Here is a 22224-nt window from a genome sequence, read left to right as displayed (position 1 = left end):
TTTTCTTCACAGACGCTGCCAGACCTGCTGAGCATTTCCAGCAACTTCTGTTTTTGTTCCTGATTTACAGCATCTGCAGTTCTTTTGGTTTTTATTTAATATTTAAATAATATTTATGTATTTGTATTTTTCCAAATACATTCTTTTAGAGACACTTTGCTATTTTCAGGATTCAGGATCTTAGGTCTGCCATCAAGATAGAGAGCAAATGCTAATTAAAATATGGGATGATGTTGGAGGGAATGTGAACTATCACAGAATTGTAGCTAAGTGAGGGCATCTAGTGGCAGAAATTCAGTTCTACAGCAGTTTTAAAAAGAATTTCTCAACTAACTAAACAAAAATCACTTTGGGGGGCTGCAAATATGAAATAAAAACAGCAAATGCAGCAAACATTTAGCACTTCAGGAGAGGAGAAAGGATAAAAGTTTAGGTCATTTCAGCTAAGTGACTCTATATTTTAACTGAGATTTAAAATTTTTAATGTACAGTCAAAAAATCAGAACGCAACTTCTGCCGAAGTTAGTCATGCATTTTGCAAAAGCCTTATGAGTGAAATGATTATACACCAGGACTGTTCACATAACCCCCACCTTTGTTATCCCATTGATTCATGGGTACAGCTCTACAAATACTAGCAGGTCTTCAATACATTCCTCAAATGACCCTTCTTTATATGTCCAATGAGTCACTTTGTGTCAAGTCATTTTGTCTTGAAGGCATTGTGAGCAAGCTGCATGGCTATCAATAATCAGAAGTGTGCAATTTCCAACGTGGGGTAACTGAGCAGCAAATATAAGTGATAGCCTTCACTAATAGCTTTGGAAGCATGTTTACAAACTGTATGAAAGTACCCATTTCAAAGAGAAAGCAGTAAGGCAGATGGATTTGATAGCACTTATCTCCCTGTCATTGCTACCTATTGGGGTAATGGACATTCTTATCTCTGTACTGAGGTCTTACAAACATTGATTGTACTGGAAATAAAAATAATTTCAGAGCCAAGGAACAAACAAGGAAAGGAATATCACCAGCTATTTCATCGTCTTACCACCCACATCTGATCTAGAACAGATGAGGAGAGTTGGCCATTCAGTCCATCAAGGCTATCCTGCTATTCAATACAATTTGTGGCTGACCAAACACTTCAATGCCTTTTATCCACCCCATCCCCATAACCCTGTACACCATTGGTAATCAGAAATCTATGTCTACTGTAAGCATACTCAAAGACTGAGCATCCACAGCCATTAAGGTTCACAACCCCTTGAGTAAAATAATTACTTCTCATTTCAAACCGAATTGGCATTCCCCCGTATTACTAAATTGGGCCTGCTGATTCCAACCAGGAGAAACATCTATGCTGTCTACATCTTTTAAATATTTTCTAAGTTTCAATGAGATCATGTCTCATTTTCCAAAACTTGATAGAATACAAGCCCGGTTTGCCCAATCTCTCTTCACAAGACAGTATCATCAGCCTGGGAACAAGTAGGGTGAACCTTTACTACACTCCCTCAATGGTAATAATATTTTTTCTGAGATAAGACGACCTAAACTGCGCAAGGTACTGCAGTTGTGGTTTCCGACATAAATGTCATTAGCTGCTTCAGCTAATCAGTGTCCATTATTTATGTAGGTATATCGATGATTTAGATTTGCACAAGGTGAGGCAATTACTCACAGCAAATATGTTGGAACGTCGTTTAGACTGTTTGCGAACAGGAGTTGGAGTGTTGGCAGTTTGAGGAATGTCAATTCGCAGCTCCTTTTGACTTGTACTTGGTGTGGAAGGGACAGAAGAAGAATAATCACTCAAACTTCCTCCACCATTGCTTGTCTACAAAGCAGAGAAGAAATCAATTAAAAATTGGCAGAAAACTGCCTGGTTTCACTTAAGACATATGCAAGTCACACTCCTGTCAGCTATGGACCACTGGCCTCAGGAAGGTTGTGGGTTCCACTTCCACTTCAGGGACTTGGGCACATATTCCAGGCCAGTCTTCCAGCCTAGTACCAAGAGAGTGCTGGCTTTCAGATAAGATGTCTACTCAGGTGGGATCCTGCCGTGCATCCTTTCAGAATGGCTTCACCAGTAAGCGTACTTACACACTAAGAAACAACAATAAAAAATTCTGGAGATATTCAGCAGAGTCAAACAGCACTGAAGGGCAGGGGCCGGGGTGAAGAGAGAGAGAAAAAGAGAGAGAGAGAGAGAGAGAAAGAGAGAGAGAGACTTGATGCATTTGGCAAGATAACCCTTCATCAGAATTGGTCATCAGGACAGTAAATACATGGTTTGGCAATTCAGCTTTTTCTCCCCTATGGGTAATGAACTCATCTGCCACAACACCACTGGCACATTAAAATAGCAAACATGGAAACAGTGCTGGGATCAAAATTTGAACCTTGTTTGCCTCTCATACTTTTGAAACTTTCCTTAAATCTGTGGCCCCTAGTTATCAATACATTAGTCATTGGAACCAGTTCTGTTATATTTGGAAACCCTTCATGATTTTAAACACTCAGTAAGGTGTAGCTTCCCACTGAGCTATTCTGGACAGCATAGCTAGAGTGTAATAAATTTTCCAGTGTGATTCCTCTCATTCCAAAGTGGAGGAATTATGAATAACTTCAAATTTGGTTTGATTTATTACTGTCACGTGTACCAAGATACAGTGAAAAGTATTGGTTTGCGTGCTAACCAGACAAATCATACCTTAAATAAGTACATCAGGGTAATGGAACAGAATGCAGAATATAGAGTTAAAGCTACAGACAAGGTGCAGAGAAAGATCAACTGTAATACACGAGAGGCCTGTTCATAAGTCTGATAACAGCGGGGAAGAAGCTGTTCTTAAATCTGTTGGTATTTCTAGGTTGTGTGTATTGTGAAGAGAAGAACGGGTTTTAATTTTATTTTTGGATTCTGCGAGTGGTGTAGGGTTTGTTGATGTATGCATTTTTAATGTGGGTTTACAACCTTAGAATGGAGCTTGAGGTGAACAATCCAGTGCATTAAACGCATGGGTAGAATAAACCTTGCTGTTGCCAGCAACAAGAATCAAATGTCTCAGAGAATAGAACATTTTAAAAGTCAGGCAATGTGTGAAGGTTCAGCAAGAGCGAAAAGGTGCATTTTGTGTGGTGGCCTCCAAAATAGTCAGGACCGTTTCCAGTTAGGGAAAATGGCTTGAGCGGCTTTGCAACAAAAACTCAAGAAGCAGAGAATGGCTGGAAGCTGAGGGTTTGGAAAGCAAATATGTTTTCTCTGAGACTGTGTTTTGAGGTCAATAAGAAGAAAGCTTGTGAAACCAATTGCAGCTATTTCTATTCCTAGGGTGGAGGTAGCTATTACAAGGGGTCTAAGTTTTAAAGTGAGTGGAGGTGGATTTAGGGGAGACGTCAGAGGTAGGTTCTTTACTCGGAGAGTGGTAGGGGCGTGGAATGCATTGCCAGAGAGGATAGTGGAGTCGGCCTCATTAGGGGCATTTAAGCAGCTATTAGATAGGCATATGGATGATAGTATAAAAGGTAGGGGTGGAGGTCCGAGATATTGTCCCGAACTTTTACCCTAAACCTAAGGTCTATCTAACATAGAATATAGAACATAGAACATTACAGCACAGTACAGGCCCTTTGGCCCTCGATGTTGTGCCGACCTGTGAAACCAATCTGAAGCCCATCTAACCTAAACTATTCCATTATCATCCATATGTTTATCCAATGACCATTTAAATGCCTGCCAACTTTAAGGGCATTTAAATGGTCATTGGATAAACATATGGATGATAATGCAATAGTTTAGGTTAGATGGGCTTCAGATTGGTTTCACAGGTCGGCGTAACATCGAGGGCCGAAGGGCCTGTACTGTGCTGTAATGTTCTATGTTAGATAGACCTTAGGTTTAGGGTAAAAGTTCGGGACAATATCTTGGGCCAAAGGGCCTGTACTGTGCTGTGCTGTACTGTTCTATGTTCTGTGTGTGTTTAAATTCTAGAAAGGCAGCTGATCTGTACAAAATGGGAAGCCTGTCATTGCACTGACTGTTTCTTTCAATATGCTTCCCAGACTCATTCCGCTTTTTCTGAATCCGTCCTCACTCATGTACCTGGCTGATGTGAACAGCAGAGACTTGTGCAGAGCACACCGACGAATGGCTCGGGGAATTGGGCAGCGACTTGCATGGTCCAATGGAGAGCTGCTGCTTCTTTCGCGTGGCCACTATCTTTTGGGCAACTGTTAAAATAAGGGAGAAGAAATCGGGTTAAGCTGCATCATTTCAGTTGTTTTGATCCTTTCTATCCAAAGACTTGAGCAGACAGTCCTAGTGCTGTACTAACGGAGTGCCGTACTGCCAGAGGTGCCATCAATCAGATGAGACATCAAACAAAAGACTCGTGTGCTCTCCATAGTGGAAGTTAAAAGATCCCATGCACTATTTTGGAAGGCAGAACAGTAACAGAATCAACTCCGGTATCTGATTATTTTACATAGTTGTTTGAGAGATCTTGCTGCGCACAGATTGACTGCTGCATTTCTTTCAAGTGATACACTTCAAAATGAAAATTCAGGGGCAGCAGATTTGCTCAGTGGTTAGCACTGCTGCCTCACAGCAACCAAGGATCCGGGTTTAATTCCACCCTCAGGCGACTGTCTATGTGGAGTTTGCATGTTCTCCCTGTGCCTGCATGGGTTTCCACCGAGTGCTCTGGTTTCCTCCTGCAGTCCAAAGATGCGCAGGTTAGGTGGATTGGTTATGCTAAATTGCCCATAAAGTTCAGGGATGTGTTGATTAGGTGTGTTAGCCATGGGGAATGCAGGATTACAGGGAAAGGGTAGGGGGATGGGTCTGGGTGGGCTGCTCTTTGGAGGGTCATTGTGGATCTGTTGGGTCAAAAGGTCTGTTTCCACACTGTAGGGATTCTACGATGATGACTTTGAAGTGCTGTGAAGCATTATGTGTCATTAAAGCAGAAATGTACATCTATCTTCCATTTTGGAATTATCCACCAGTGACAGACTGCAAAAGCAACCATGCTATTCCCCTTCCCGCCTCTCTCTCCTCCCCACTCCCAAATACAGAGCACCTCTCTGAGAAAGGTGTAATTAATGTAATCACAATGCAAGAAAATAAACCTAGGATTTAAACATAAACTGATGCTCAGCCTTACTTGGATCAGATTTGAAACATAAAAACATACAATTCAAGAATATTCCACTTCATAATTCCTACAGAAAATGTGAAATTTTAGCTCAACCTAGGTATGTACATGTCACATGGCAAGGCTGGCAATTAATGTCCACCCCTAACTAGTCTTGAGGTGTGCTGGAAATTTACTCCGGCAAACTGCCACATCCAGTTGAGCTGTAGGAGGAGGATTGGGGCATGCTGCTACCTCCCAAAAATACACTTGTCCAGGTCCGTTGTGGGTGTGCAAAAACAACTTCAGTATTGAATCCCAACTCAAAAAAGTTTTTTTTTGGTCCAAAATGATGGGGCATCTTTAACTTTCTCTAACCCTATAAAAACCAGTGTTTCCACTAAACTTTGCATTCTTGAAATGTGTGTGCAGGACAGCTGGCTCCATCAACAAGGGTGTCAGTGGTATAAAAAAAAAGAGTCTGTACACCTAAATAAATTTTCCTTGTACTGCAGAAAAAAACGAGAGGGTACAATATCTACAAACCTCGTGATCTCAACATTCTTTCGACAATGGCCGCTACGTCCCCAATTTTGATTGCTCCACCATTGACAGTTGTGACTTTGGACTTCTACATCCCAAATTCTAGAATTCCCTCTGCAGACCTCCTTAGCTCACTTTCAGTCCTGACCTCCTCATCCAATCTTTTGGTCACCTCTCCTAATTATCTTGATGTTGCTCTGTGCTAGATTTTCATGCAACTACACTCCAGTGGATCACCTTGGGTAATGGTAAAGATACTAAATAAATATAAGCTGCCGTTGCTCAGTAAATCTGGCCCCTTGTAATGATGATGGAATCACTGTACCCATTACACAGATTTGCAATTCGTGCTCTATAAATCAATTGAGTTTTTTTGTTGAAATCTTGCCTTTGGCAAGCAACAGTTCTCAGATTCTCCCAATACTAATTTTGACCTGTGCACTAGGTCAATTCAGACACATGTAAGATGATTTGCTTTTTAATATTTCACCATTTTATTGAAAGAGCTTAATCCTTGTTTGCAGCCTCAACAGTAAAACCGTAGTCACGGATTAGATGCATATGAAAACTGCAGGACCCACCCATATCCCATCACTCTATGTTGCACAGCCTCCTCATGGACCATCTGGTACAGCTCATGCTGCCAACAATTAAAGGCAGCATTTGTTCCAACGCCTGGAGTATGTGAAGCACTGTGGTTCACCACGTTCATTGTGGAGCACATTAACAGTTGCGGCATTGCTCCTATCAGCATCTGGTTAAGCACTGGATTAATAGAATTGAGAAGCCAATTTTGCTTTTCTTTGAATTAAACATTTGGCACAGTCAACCACCATTTTAAAATAAATTTGAAGATATATTCTGAAAGTGTTGATTTGTGTTGAGAGGACAAACAGAAAACAATTCAAAGAAATAGAGAGTCAGGAAAATCTGTGGGGACAGGGTGGATGGAAACTGAGATATACTGGGGGAGAGCAAGGACAAACTGGATAAAAGATTGGGGAGAAATTAAGAGAAGAAGGGGAAAATCTACTAGAGAATCAGGAGTAACTGGGAGAAACTGATGTTTGAAGTTTCAAGCTGAGTTGTCAGGTCCCCTACACTTCAGAAATACCTTGCCACGTTTTGACGGAGAGCATTATAGGACACCTGAGCAATGTAGAGGTTCTGCAGTAGCCTATCTTGTTTAATGACACATTTACACCTCAGTTTTCATGAAAACCTTTACAGAGAACTGAACACTAAAAGTTTAAATTTACACTTGTTAGTGCTCTTCTAAGTTTACCATGACAGAGCTGCACAAATCAATTAGTCACACCATCATTCAGACCATTGATTGAAGCTCAATTCACAGGCAATTTAAATAATTCAACAGACAATCTCAATACTGTTGTCACTGTTGAATCATTTGTTTATTGATGAAACAAGGTTCTCAAGAGAACATTAAAAGAAATCTCGTTACAAAAGGGAATTGACGACAGTCACTGACAGGAAGGAAAAAGTTTGCTGCTTCTGTTTTTCCCACAGTTGATGTTACTGACACTTGAGGCTGAAATTTCAGGTCAAATGGAGCTAGGCAGTGGAATGAAAGTATCAGCGTTAGCCAGCATGCCAGTTTTCCAACACAGTGCCCATCACCACTGAGCTTTACCAGAGTGGGGAGTGAGTGTGACTGAACCCATTACCATGGCTACTAAGACCATTGAAGAGCTCATATAAAGTTCATTCTGATTTTGAGAGAAGTGTACAAATAGTCAAATGAGGCATATAGACAGTGGGGAGCCAGTCATGGCCAATCCAGGGATATCAGTGGGCCTCACAAAAAGGCGAAAGGTAGAATGATGAGGCAAAAGTTGGTAATTCACACACTAGAATCAGTCCAGTGCAACTGTGGGGAGAGTTGTTGGTAAGCACTTGGGCAGTGCAGGCAAGCTGCCACTTAGCTGTCAAGGGGGCATAAGGAGGAGAGGATCCTGAAAATAAGTAATGCAGTCAGACCTATGCCTTTCCTGAGACAAGTTTCCAATTGCAAATAACAATGAAACTGCAGCCCCAGTAACAGTTGCTGTGATCTGCTTACATTGCTTGCATAGTCCCATCTCCATGCCACCAAATGGGTATTACACATGTCTTCATGCCTATTAAGTGAGTACTGACATAAAACTCAGAGCTGGTATGACCACTTCAGGGGCAGATGCAGGACTGAGAAATGGTCCCTGTTTCAGTCCTTCCCACTCACTTTATTAACACAACTTATGCAGCTACTGCCATCAGAACTGGGTAGATTCTGATAGAAAGCCTGATGTTTGTTGCACACTTCATGTAAATTCAATCAAGTTTCCTTGGCTTCTATTCAATTGGAGTAACTTTCCAAGAATTTGCATTTGCTATAAATTTCTCAGAGGTGCCTTCCATAGTCCAGATTTGTAAGGAACAGTGACAGCTCTACCCCACAAGAATATTCGACTGTAACACAATATGAATTAAGAACCGAAGCTGGCCATTTGGCCCCTCAAGCCTGCTCCACTATTCAATAGGATCACGGTTGACCCAACATTCCTCATGTCCACTTTCCTGCATTTTACCCATAATCCTTGATTCTCCTACTGATCAACAATCTATCTCAGCCTTAAATATATACAAGGTCTCTGCCTCTATAGCTCTCTGTGGCAAGGGGTTCCAAAGACTGTCAATCCTCAAAGAAGACATTCCTCCTTATCTCAGTCTTAAATTGATGCCCCTTAATTCTGAGATGCTCTTTAGTCCTAGAATCATTCAGTGTTCTGTTTTTAGGAAAGATTCAATGTGAGGACCAGGCCCATTTACTGTATTTATGTTTCAACTTGGGTCAATACTGCAGCTGTCTTCATTGAGCTGGCCCTGTGCTACTGCCACATAACCTCAGTCAGATGCACTGGCAATTCTGTGTGTTTGTCAGTGAGTAGTGCTGTGTCTTTTTTTTAGTCGTATTGTCTTTAGCAGAAATGCTTTTAAAGGTTTGGATTTACTGAAACTCTTGCTCCCTCCCCATGTTAAATGGCAAAGAAATACAAATTATTCATTAAATGAACCTCTCCCACACATGGTGATGTATGGTGCAGTTCCAATACAATATGCAAGACATGTGCATGCCTATGATCTCCCATTTACATTAAAATGTCATCCAAGGAGAGCAGGTACCATCTCCTAGAGCTAGGGCAAATATTCAAACTCTATTCTCGCATCCTCTAAAGAACAACTACAGAGAAGAAAATGCTAGGGAAACTCAGCATCTGTGGAGAGAGAAACAAACTTAAAAGTTGAGAGTCTGGTATGGCTGTTCTTCAGAATGGAAAGGCATTAAAAGTGGGCTTTTTTTATACTTTTGATGTGCATTTTCTCACTGCCTCTAATCTGTGCTTGCTTTTCTAGGAACAGCAGGGTTTTAGAACTCATTTGTACTGGGAGCAGCAACGCTGGGTGATCTTCTGCTACAACTTGAAGTCAAAATCAAAACTCCTGAACTGAAGCTTCCTTTGTGGGTTTTTGCAGCATTTCCTCAGCACACCCCAGACTCAAAATCCTCAGAGAAATTTGTCTTAATGAGCATGTGTAGGTTTTCTTAATCACACTCAGTTGTGACTGTCTCAAAAGGATTTGGATGCTTTGCATGCCAACTGGGATGAGCACCTCAGAGTCTGATTTTTGTCCTGTCAGCTGACCTTCAGAAGCTTCTGAAGGCAACTCAAGTAAAAGCGGTCAAGCATCTTGGCATTATGCTGCTGTAGAGTTGAACTCTCCAGTACAAGAATTAGTCAATCTACTATTTTTCACGAATTGCCCAATGAGTTCTGAGCTGTTGATAAATTTACTACTAAAGCCGTCCTGTTCCATTTAACTGACTAATACTGACAATCATTCTGATCATAGAAGCCATGACTATAGAATACCACCAGTTATTCCAAACAGGTAGAATCACAGAATCCCTACAGTGCAGATAAAGGCTACTCAGCCCATTGAGTCTGCACCGACCCTCTGAAGGTCCCATGCACCACTCATCTCCATAACTGGACTTTAGTAAAGCTAACCCACCTAGCCTGCACAACCCTGAACACTATGGGGCAACTTAGCATGGCCAATCCATCTAACTTACACATTTTTGGACAGTTGGAGGAAACCATAGCAGATGCAAGAAACACAAAGACAGGGGGAGAACCTTCAAACTCCACCAGACAGTCACCCAAGGCTGGAATCGAACCCAGATCCCTACAGTTGTGAGGGAACAATGCTAACCAATGAACCGCCGTGCCAACCAAGAATGGATCATTCTTCATTTATCATCAATCACAGATCATTGCCAATATCCCATTTTCAAATGATATACATTATTTAGCAACAAATTGACACACCCTACATGTGTCAAATGCCTTTTGTAAATTCAACTAACATTGTGACAAGATTACCCTCATTCACCTGAGCCAAGTGACCCACAGAAAACTAATTTATGCCATATTTCTATTATGAATATCACACAAAATTTACAACACACCAAAAGGCCATTGGGCTTGACAGCTCTGTGTCGATGTTTATGCCCCACACAAACCTCCTTCTACCCTTATTTATTCAACCCCGCCAATATATCCTTCCTTCTGTTACGAAGATGTTTCATGTTTAATATTTCTTGGAGAACTTAGGTTTTGAAGGATTATAGAAAAATGGATTTATTTCAATCTTTGTAGTAATCTGTGAATACAGGGAATGGTTTCTTTAGAAGAAGTTGCTAAAATATCAACATTGAAACTGGAGATTTTTTTAGGCAATGTTTCCTAGAAATCACATGACTGGGGACTACTGCTTGGTCCTCCGTAGACTCTCGCTGGGGTTGTTTGAAAAGTGACTGGATGGCAAATGTTTTGGTTTTCGGTTGGGGAACAAGGTGCTTGTGAGGAAGTGTTACCCAGCTGATCTTTCATACTTTGCTGAATAGAACCTTCCTGTTGTGATAAGGGTGAAATCTATTTGTTCTTTTGAAAGAGTGATTGAAGGAAATTCTCAATATTGTATTTCCTGAGCGAACAGTGTCTGCCAAGACAGCAGGTATAACAGTGTGTGATTAGTAATTTGATCATGCAGGTCAGAAATTCAGAACAACACATGTTGGAACATTTGATTTTTTATCCTTTTTGCACTCAAGATAACTCATTGGCCAAAGTGTTTACTTCAAAAAGTGAATCACTGCATAGAAATCAATTTTTCCATCCTGTACCTTGTATGTATGAGCATTTGTGTGTGCATGTGTCAAGGTTAGAGGAATAAACATTTATAATGCAATATTACTGACTATATTAATCAGTTATTGCAGCTTCCTTGAATAAGTTTTATTTCATGAATGATGTAATTGCATTTATTAAAGAAACCTGGTTGATAGCTATTTTCTTAAAAACCTGATAAAGATATGGTATTTAATTAGTCATCTTGATAACCAGGAATTTTTCTTTTGTGGTGTGATCTGATGACAGTAGGCTGGAACAGCTATGTACTCCTTCAGCCTCAGCAGCAACATTTTCCCCCTTACGTGCTTATCTTGTTTTCCTCAAAATGCAGACATTCTATTCATGTCAAGCACTCTTTTTGATAGCAAGTTCCACATTCACACCACTCTCTGAGTAAAGAAAATTCTCTGGAATAGCTTATTTGATTTATCCAAGCCAATCTTATACTCACAGCCCAAGTCTTGGATTTCCCTCACAAGATAGAACATAGTGGAACTATATTTGTTTTCTTGCAGTCTTCACCAACACACTAAAATTCATTAAGTTTGGATCAACCAAATCATTGCCAATTCCCGCTGTTAAAACTAGCAGAATTAGAAAGTGAAAACTTTGAGGACTTCAGATGGTGCTCTACTGGTAAGAAGTATAATAACACAGTGGCAATTTTACTAGGCAATTCCTATAAATCGGGGCAAAGAAACTTAAAATACAGGTACCTAAAAGTATCAAAACGTGCAATTTTAGAATGAAAACCAAGTCGGGTTTACACACCTTAATCTAATCAGTTCCTCACCCTCCATCACTGCATTGGCTCTGTGTGCAGTGCCAAAAATGGATTATCTTGTATTACAGCCTACATTTATCCAACAGATTAGCAGTGAAATCCCATTATTATAAATTCTGCTACTAATAATCTTACCTAAAGCACCACACTCCTTTAGAAAAAGGAGTTCTTCACAAATAAACCTGTTTTTATTAAAAAGGCTCAATTTAGAAACATTATATTTGATAATATCATATTCTTATAGCGAACTGATGAGTTTCTCCTTCCAGCTTACTTTAGAAACACTCATCAATTGCAATGAAGATTTAAAGTTCAGGTTCTACTGTTAACAACTAATGCTGCAGGCAAATCCAAACAGGAAAATTGGAAATCTTCAAATCCCAATTGCACTGACAGTACAGACTTTGCCAGATGAATTCCAATTACCTCATTCCAAAAGCAATTCATTAAGCAATTTGAAAAACTCCACATGTCCATCATTTCTAGGAATTTCATCGCCCACTGGTGTTCCTGGAGGTTTGATTATGTGACATCCAATAGGACACTTGCCTATAATTCACAACTACTCCTTTTGAGGATTCTGCTAATTTGTAATCTCAGGTCTATTTCATTCTGCAAATCTGGATCCATGCTTACCTACTGACTGCTTCTTCTCAATTAAGTTGTCTCAAACTGTACATCTTTGCCAAGATCTCTCATTATCTAAGCAGGCATCACTGTTGTACTCACACCCCAATTACCTCCCTATTTTTGGTTAAATCCCTTCTGTTCCAATATACTGTTACTATATCAGAGAACATTACTCTTTCCTCATCTGTCTTTGAATTTTGAGCTAATCTTCACTTGTGAAGGATTTAAGGTGTCTATAATATATTACTTCCCCACAAGAATTACCAACACTATAGCCTCTACTTGTTATTTTTAGAATCCACTGAAACCACAGGTTGTTGCCTGAGTGGACCCCAAATGTTTGTAACTCTGTGCGTAGAACTTAGATAAAATGTTCCCATTAATTTGCAAAGGTCCCAAGTGGTTAACATTTGTGTATTCCAATTTGGAAGCCTTCCACCAATAAAGTAACAGTTCCAACAGCAGTCTTTTATATATCCTGATTATAAAAGTGAAACATGACATACAAATACAAACAGGATTGGGTTTCTTGAATTTGATCCTTAAATGACAGGTCTGGATCTTTCACAATTCCAACTCTCAGGTTGTCAGCAAAAATACACCAGAAATCAAACAACAATTCCAATCTCCCAAGAATTTGAAAAGTGTGGCCCTGCCCTCACTAACCTGTATGGGCTCTGGGATCATCAATGCCTTTCCCTTATAATTCTCATCCTCATGTTCAAATACAGCAAGGCCTTATTCCCCCGCTCTTTATAATTTCTTCTAACTCAAGAACCTGCCTGATTTCTTCGTCTGACTTTGGAATCTTGGGCATTCCCCTGTTCCTTCATTTCACCATTGGTGGCCTGGCTTTTAAATATCTAGACCGTCTGCTCTGGAGCTTATTTCCTTAACCTCACTGCTTCTTTTCTTTTATTAAAAACCCACCTCTTTGACAACATTATGCTTACCACTTTTAATTACTCCTTTGGCTTAATTACATTCTGTGAAGCACACTGGGATGCCCTTCATTGTTTAAAAACATTAAGTGAACACAAGTTGTTTTTATTGGTACAATAAGTCAAAATGTAAATCATAGAAAGATCCACCATAGATGGAGTGTAGACCAGGTTGTCTGAGTTGCAGGCTCCCTTGCCTGAAGTAATTGTCAGTACAACAATTTAGTAGCTTTCACCAAGATTGAGATTTAATTATTTCAATGTCTTTAATGACTGTAGTGGGATGTGAAGTCAGGGGTTCATAGTCCAGTATCACACCAATATTGTACACCAATATCAAGAATTGCCATAGCAATTCCCCTTCAGAACAATAAATTATAATTGCAGAGCTGCCAGTAACACTATACCATGCACCATGTATAATATGATTCCCTGACTCTTGAATATGCTACTTTTCAAAGTAGTGCTCTGTTGCTCACTCCCAAACCGGGGCATGCCACCTGCTCCCTGCTCCCAAACTGGAGCTTCCTAGTCACTTGCAAAGTGCAGCAATTCAAAAAGGCAACACCCCAACAACTTCTCCAGGACAAGTAGTTATGGGCAATAAACGTTGGTCTAGCCAATGATACCTACATCGTATGTACAAATGAAACAAAACAGGGAATACATTTACCTACTAGATCACTACAGGATTCAAACATGCAAGTAAAAAGGTAAATGGATTGCTCGTAGCATGGGAAGAGAAAAAGAGCTCAAATATATTAGAGTCTTCTGAAATCCGTACACACTCAAAAGCAACATGACAATTATCTAAAATCACAAATAATGTCATGCTGGAAACATCTGCAACAGATATTGCATTTCAAAGAAGCTTCTAGAAATAGAAAAGCCTCACTACACAAAATATTTCAATTGTAGATTCCTGTTCAATCAATTCTGCTGACTGCTTTTAAGGGAAATATCTCCATACTTCAACTGCAAAATCAACAAATGGCACACTCTCTGTGTTTTGTAAAAGGAGCTTTAGGGGAGAGAAGAACTCACTTGGAATGGTAATACAGCTATGCGAACCAGCATCACTAAAGTTGATGTAAGCCATTTCTTACTACTTCATTCCACTCTAGCTCTAATACCATTCTCCCTTCCCAATAATGCTTGGGTTTGATTCAACAGGTTGCATTCAACGGATGAGAATCTATCCCTGTTCTATGGCTTTGTTTTGCAACAAGTGCCTAGATTATCACAGGAACCTAAGAAGAGCAAGCTCCTGTTTAGCTTTTAATAAATTCTCCTTCAGCAGAAACCAAGTGGTGAGCACAACCAATTTAGCCCCTGAGCTTCAGTATAAGACAATATGCCCAGAAGATATAAATATTAGTTTGTTAAAGAGCATAAACATTCATCATATCTGGTGAGATGAGAGGATCACAGCTAAAAAGGTCACTTTGTTAAGAACATTAGCCAGATAGAAATCAATAATATATATAGCACAGTAATTAAAAATACACCAGCAGACTCTCTGTGATGCTTCCAGCCATCTCCACTCTAACCTGAGCCGTTACTGTCTATGGAAAGCCTAGGGGTGGAATCTCATCAGATTCAGGGCCCCTCCAAGCTGTCATTCTGAATACTGTGAAGAGTTCATTTTCTGACCATTAGACCAATTTCCATCTTCTGATAAAAGCATGTCAACGTAGAGTCAAGTTGTGACACTAAACCACAAAGACAAGCGAGTCAATTTGTTATTAAAAAATGCAGGGTTCTTATTTATGCAACTATTATTTTTAATTGTTTTCTTTTGTGCGACTGATTCGACTTCGTTAAAACCCTTCCAAAATACCACATATTCCCATTGCGGATAGGTGCACATATTCCAGGCTGATACTGTACTGAAGGAGTGCTGCATTGTCAGAAGTGTCTTCTTTCAGATGAAATCTCAAACAGAGACTCATAGCCTGTCCCCACAGAATGCAACTGAAGTTGTAGAATTTATATACATTACCACCTTTGGAAGGTGAATATTGCCAGAGACAGATGAGTGTGGAGGTTTTTTTTAAATAAAACCAAGGTTACACCTTTGTGAAATACTGAACCCACTCCAGCACTGCTCAGAAAGGAAGTGGCTGCAAACCCCTGTGGTATGTTAATGGAAAGTTGTTTATACAGGAATAGTTTACAAAAGGTGGGCACGTGCTGCCTCAGAAAGTGGTGGTGGAGGGGGCGGGGGGGTTCATTGAATATTTCCAAGAACAAGGTGAATAGATTCTTGTTAGACAGGGGAATCCAAGGTCATCAAAGGTAAAAGGAAGTGTGGAATTCAAAACATAAACAGATCAGCCATAATCTTATCTATTCCACCATTCGCAAGGTCAAATGGTCTATTATTATGCCTATTTTGTATGTTCAAATACAAGTATTTAAGGCCATTAGCTTACTTTCAGTTCAGAATAATCAAGGATTATCATTCAGAAGACTGAAAAGTTTTAGAGCAATTTGGAAGTGATGTAACTGGAGTCGGATTAAGTCTTGGTTCTTTCCTTAAAAGGTACTTAGAATAGTTTATGGAATGCAGTCATCTTTGTAGAAAAGTTCAGATCGTGTGGCTTCTAAGCTAGACAAATTTGAGTAGAAATGTGTAGGTATTAGCAGCTAAGAAAATTTAAGTTCTCACTGCTGAGTGTATTCATTTAAAATGACTCCACAGTTCACAGAAAAGAAACTGGGGAGAATCAGTTAAGAAGAACTTATCATGATAATTTCTCTGGATTTGAATCGCTATTGATTTACAGCATTAAATATAGCTTGAAACATTTGTTGTGCTGTGTTTGTTTTAAGATTGTTCTAAATTGTCTAGATCTTAAATAGTTTTATTTCTTATGTTTTCATCTCGTGTAATAAACTTCTGTTGTTAAAGAAACTCTGCAGCCGCTCAAAACTACATTTTGGCAATTGACCACCACATTAAAAAAAAAGACAAAAAGAAAATCTATCAAGCCATATTTCATTCTGGGATTGGACTTGTCCAGTAGCACCATTAGCTGAGATCAAGTCAGGTGGACATAGAAATATCACATTGCTCTTTTTATAGGAACAGAAAATAGGAGCTGGCCATTTCGATCCTTCAAGCCCTGCTTCACCACTCACTATGATCATAGCTGATCATCGAACTCAAGATCCTGCTTTCTCCCCAAATGGTTTGATCCCATTAGCCCTTAGAACTAACCTATAACTAATTCCTTCTTGAAACATTCAATACTTTGCCCTCAAACACTTCCTGTGGTAGAAAATTCCGTAGGCTCACCACTCTCTGGGTAAAGAAATTTCTCATCTCAGCCCTAAATGGTCTACCCATATCCTCAGACTGTGATGACTGGTTGCGGATCCTCTGTATTGGGAAAACCCTTCCTGCATTTACCATTTAGTTCTGTTAGAATTTTATAGGTTTCTTTGAGATCACCCCTTATTCTTCTAAACTCCAGCGGGCACAATCCTAACTGACCCAGTCTTACATTCATCAGTCCTGCCATCCCAGGAATTGGACTGCTAGACCTTCGCTGTACTCTCTCGACAGTCAGAGCATCCTTCCTCAGATAAGAAGGCTGAAGTTCAATACACACAATACTCTGGTTGTGGTCTCACCAAGACCCTGTACAATTATAACAAGACATCCCTGCTTCTGTACTTGACTCTTCTCACTATGAAAGCCAACATGCCATTTGTGTTCTTCACTGCCGCTGCACCTGCATGCTAACTTTCAGTGACTAGTGTACAAGGACACCCAGGTCTCACTGCGCCTCAATCTATTACCATACAGAAAATAATCTGTCTTCTTGATTTTTCTACTAAAGCGGATAACCTCACATTTATCCACATTATACTTCACTGAACTTGTTCAAATCACACTGAAGCATCTCAGCATCCTCCTCACAGTTCACCCTTCTACCCACAATATTCAAGGAACAGGGATTTTCTTTAGACAGTTAATATTAATCCTTTAAATCACTCTCACCTGTTTGTGCAGGCTTGCTTTGCTTATATTTACTGCCGCATTTCCTATATTATACTAATGACCACACTTTGAAATTACTTCATTAGCTATAAAGTTCTTTGCAATATCCCAGGGTTGTGAAAGATGCTACAGAAATGTAAGTCTCACTCTATTTCTAATATTTTTTATTCACCCTTGGGACGTGGGCTGTTCTTGACTGGGCCAGCATTTATTGTCCATACCTAGTTGCTCTTGGATACAATTGAGTGGCTTTGTTAGCCCCATTTAAGTTAATAGTCAACCAGATTGCTGTAAGTTTGGAATCACATTTAGACCAGACCAATTGGCCATCTATCATTCATTAACAGAATTCATGGTATCTTGCCTTCCTGGATAGAAATCCTTAAGCACAGGAGCTCTCACGGTGCAATGGTTCGTACCCTTTCCTCTGAGCAAGCAGATCTGGGATTAAGTCTCACCCCAGGTTTGGATGGCCAATGAAGACGCATTTATACTGTGCCAAAAATGTCAAGAATCAACCTGTGACAGTAGAGTGCGACTGTCTTCTAGCCTGCTATGCTCGATACAGAATGGCGCCCCTCAAGCCAGAGTCTCTGGCTCCAAATTAGCAACTTGTTCCAGGATAAATATGCCATATAAATAGATGTAAGCACATGCTTCATCTGCCTTTTGTGCAGTAAGGCAGTTAAAAAGCATCTAAAATTCCTATTGCTGTTTACAGCATCAACAATGTTCTCCTACTAGAGTCTGAAGTGCCAACTAAAAAAGTCAACCAATGCTGTAGATATTGCTAAATCTACAACTTCTGATAACTTGCATGAACACATTTATCACATTGATATGGTCAGCTTCTTCACAATAGTTCAGCAGCAGTTGCTGGGCATGGTTACCAAATATACTTCCGGGCTGCACGAATGAGGAAGAACTGCAGCCATCATAACTGCTCTACTCTGTTTACTGTCATGACCTGATGAGCAAACTGATAGTGACATTGTTTCAGGCAAAGGATTCATGCAATCAGTGGACAACATCCTGCCAGGTTTTACACCCATTTCAATCTCCTTTTGTTTAAAGGAAGTTTGGCTCACCACTGCTGGAAGTTGTTTGCAAGAAATGCATGGTGAGGCTAGCTCAGGGAAAAAAAAAAATCACATCTCCAAAGCTCTTCTCAACCGTTATACCAGTCTGCATTCCTACTGCTTTGCACGAAAAGCTTGATTTTTTCCGTCACCGCGGGAATGACAACAAACAGGATGGATGGCATCTGCGTTTTATTAACTCAGTAATTATGAACAGTTACACATGCCTCCCCAAAGACTGTTCAACATCATTCATTTATCCAGACTGTCACTTTCAATATACAATTTCATAAGTATTATGTACACACACATACACATCAACCTGCAAACTTGGAAAGAGGGAGCATAGACCCTACCAACTGCAAAAAGCATATAATATTATACCCTGTAGCAAGAGTAAGAAGTCAATAAGCCAAGTACCCTTGATTTCTGTGCCAGGATGTGTTCCTGATGATTTCACTGGTCAGGGGTGATATTTTATTTTTCATGCTTCCTTAAGAGACATTCAAGAAAAAAAACTGCACTTATGTAGAACCTTTCACAAACTCAGGATAGCCACAAGCTCCCCTCCACCAGAATTTCAATGGAATGTAGTCACTGTTGTAATGTGGTCAATTTATGCACAGCATGTTCCAACAAACAACAATGTAATCAAGAGCAAACTGTTTCCAATTATGCTGCATGATAGATAGAGCGCTAAGGTTAACTCCTCTGTCCTTCTGCACAATAGTTCCATGAATCTTTTGTGTCTACCTGAAAAGGCCAAATGGACATCCCTTGGTTTAATCTTTTATCCACAAGACAGCGTAGTCCTCCTGAATTGCAAAGGACTGTGGGGACATGGGGATCAGTAGTCCTCACACTGGACAATGTGGGCTCTGAATCCATAGACTTTCCACGGAGTTCATGATATAATGTGCTCACAACATTCTGAATGACAGGCTCGACTCACCTTCAGCTGATGCCTTAATGTGCCTTCACGTACTTTAATTTGCATTAACCATTCACGTTAACCAGTTCATTCGTAATTTTCCCTGCAACTTCAAAACAAATCTTCGGACTGAAAGTTTCACATCTAGCAAATGTATTGGAATTTGTGAATTGTGCTCTCCAGAGTTCGAACAAGATTGGAAATTTAGCCAAAGAACTGGGAGATTCCAGAGGTCTGACTACAAGTTTAATATAATTTGTTCAAATAGTTCCTCGGTGTTGTCTACAGTTATTTGGTGAGTACATAGTGTGTTTGCTTGTGTATCTCTCACATTAGTGCTTTTAAAAAAACTTGCTCTCCAGTGCTACCTGGCGGCTAATACTGCAACTGCATAGGGGTAGGCAAAAGAAAAATTAAATGTAAAATATTGACAAAAATGTACGATCAAGAATTGTTGACAACATTAAACTTTGTCAGCAACAGCTACACACACTAGTCAAGGTTTCTTATAATGTAAAGATATAAGAAGTTATTTGGGCAGTGGAAACTGTTGTTTGTGCTGTGGAACCAAACACAACCAGTTAAATGAGTTCAGAGATAGTAGGAACTGCAGATGCTGGAGAATCTGAGATAACAAGGTGTAGAGCTGGATGAACACAGCAGGCCAAGCAGCATCAGAGGAGCAGGAAGGCTGACGTTTCGGGCCTAGACCCTTCTTCAGAAAAATTTACAACCAGTTAAATGTTTGGGCTTGAGCGTCTCCATCAATATTCCTTGCCACACTTTTAATATAAACCAGTTTGGTTCAGACAGCCCTCAATGGGGCACTATGACAAAAATCAAAAGATCAAAGGAAACATTGGGTCAAAAGGCCTATTTGGTAAATGGTAGTAAAGGAAGAATCCACTGAGAAGAGGCACTTACCTTAACAAGACTTCATGTCTTGGTTGATAGCAATAAGTGCAAGTTTACACATCTAACTAGCTAGTCAGGAGACACTGATGACACACGTCTCCATCAGGATCTCAAGCTACTCTCTTTCCTCCCACCCCTGAAACTGTATGACAGGATCACATTCGGCGGAGTTTAGTATAGTCACTAGCATTAACTCTTTCACTACCATTTTCTTATACACCAAAGAAAGTCTCAGGACTATGATCCCAGCTGATGGCAATACTGAACAAATCAGATCCCAAAGTGAAACCTGGCTTGATAGATGATAACTTTATTTTGCGATTTGGTTACAGTGGTGGTCAATCACCGAATATATTTACAACAGGCTATCAATGTACTTTTGACAAAGAGCTCAACACAATAATACGAAGTAGGTAACGTAGTTCATTCAGTCTCCCGAGTTTGGTTGGCATCTCAACAAGTTCATGGCTGATCTGCTCGAGTTTCAAATTCCACATTCCCAATTACTCCCAATAAGTCAAGTCCCCTGCCTAACAAGAATCTATACAGCCGTCTTAAAAATATTCAATGGCCGCTCCTCCTATACCTTCTCAGACAGATTGTTCTGAAGTTGCACAACTCAGAAAATAATTCTCTTCACCTCATGCTAGTTTGAACTCAAAGTTCATCAAAGTTTATAACATAAAAAGGGAATAAACATGAAATAGTTTACACTATAGAAGAATTATTTGCAACAAAATATTTCGACAAATATCTGAATTAAAGGTTTGATTCTTCTATCCTTAACAACCTTACAGATTCTTAAACCTCAGTGAAGGGTCACCTTGTCTCCACTTTAAAGTTCTATGCTCAGTGTCACAGCTGTAATTGGCTTCTGGAGCTTTCTTTTTACTGACATCTAATCAATTGCAGGGCAAAAAACACCTGGGCTTTCCACATCCTCAGAGTCCAGCAGTTTTCTGTTTTGGGATATTTTTCTCTTCAGTCACTCAGGTCTATTTCCACAGCCTGTCTTTTTGGAGCATGTTAAACTAACAACATCTTTTGTGCTGACGGAGCCTTCACACAAAACCTAGCCTTCCTGGTGGTTCAGTTTCAGGTATTTGACTCCTCTCTAGGCAACACTAATTTTTATTTTTCTACCTTCATCACTGAATACACTTAAGAGCTTTAAAGCGCTAAAACTTCAGATACCCACATTACCTACAGATCTTGAAACTGCAACTAAAACTATGTTCCCCCCTCCTTAACACAATATAGAAATACAAAACAAACTTAAATCCACTTCAGAACCAAAGTTTACAAATAATATGAATCTTCACACCAGTTGTGCTTCTGCAGCCTTGCGCTACGATATTACAACTCTTCCCTATGGGTGAACTTCAAAATGCCCCACTACGCATCACATTGATCACTGTTATATCAGAAGTTTAGATCCTGTAGTAAGTTCAGTGTGCAATGGCTTTCCTTTGTACATAGTGGCTCCTTTAAGGGCTACCTGTACATTTCCATTACTTGAGTGCAGTCAAAGGAAGTTGCTCCAAGGAAACCCAATATTGCACAGGGCTGGGACCTCAGCCAGACATTGGGATCCATACTTGAATAGTTAAAGGATTTAACACTTGCCTGAGGTCGGGTGCCTAGGGCCAACTTGCTTTTCACCAACATGACAGGGCAGGTTGCTGGCCTGTGCTCACTGGCCACCAGATAAATTTTTATTAAGGAATGGTATTAAGAGATATGAGCCAAGGCAGGTATATGTAGTTAGGCCACAGATCAGCTATGCTCTCAATGAATGATGGAACAGGCTTGAGGGGCTAAATGGCCTACTCCTGTTTGTATGTTCCTATATTGGAGCCTTAAGCAGACATTTAGCCGAAAAGGAGGGTCTTCATCCCATTTTCAGGTTTTTGTTTTCTGTTAGTTTATTAAAAGCAGCACTGCACCACAAAATGCCTGATATATTTCATTCTGCTACCACCTCTGCATTCAACAG

At 40.0% G+C, this 22224-nt stretch overlaps 1 protein-coding gene across 5 annotated transcripts in view; it reads right to left on the bottom strand.

Annotated features, from left to right (window-relative positions):
• agap1 (ArfGAP with GTPase domain, ankyrin repeat and PH domain 1) overlaps positions 1-22224 on the bottom strand; it is a 671134-nt gene that overhangs the window by 248219 nt on the left and 400691 nt on the right. For all 5 annotated transcript variants that reach the window (XM_048599132.1, XM_048599133.1, XM_048599134.1 and 2 more), the window contains exons 7-8: positions 4112-4239; positions 1685-1840 (exon numbers count right to left, since the gene is read on the bottom strand). In XM_048599132.1, the coding sequence (XP_048455089.1) occupies positions 1685-1840; positions 4112-4239 (284 nt within the window). The remainder of the gene's footprint in view (positions 1-1684; positions 1841-4111; positions 4240-22224) is intronic.

The sequence above is a fragment of the Rhincodon typus genome, chromosome 7 (assembly GCF_021869965.1).
Source record: "Rhincodon typus isolate 14 chromosome 7, sRhiTyp1.1, whole genome shotgun sequence".
Classification (NCBI taxonomy): Eukaryota; Metazoa; Chordata; class Chondrichthyes; order Orectolobiformes; family Rhincodontidae; genus Rhincodon; species Rhincodon typus.
This window is presented reverse-complemented; position numbering and strand designations above follow the sequence as displayed.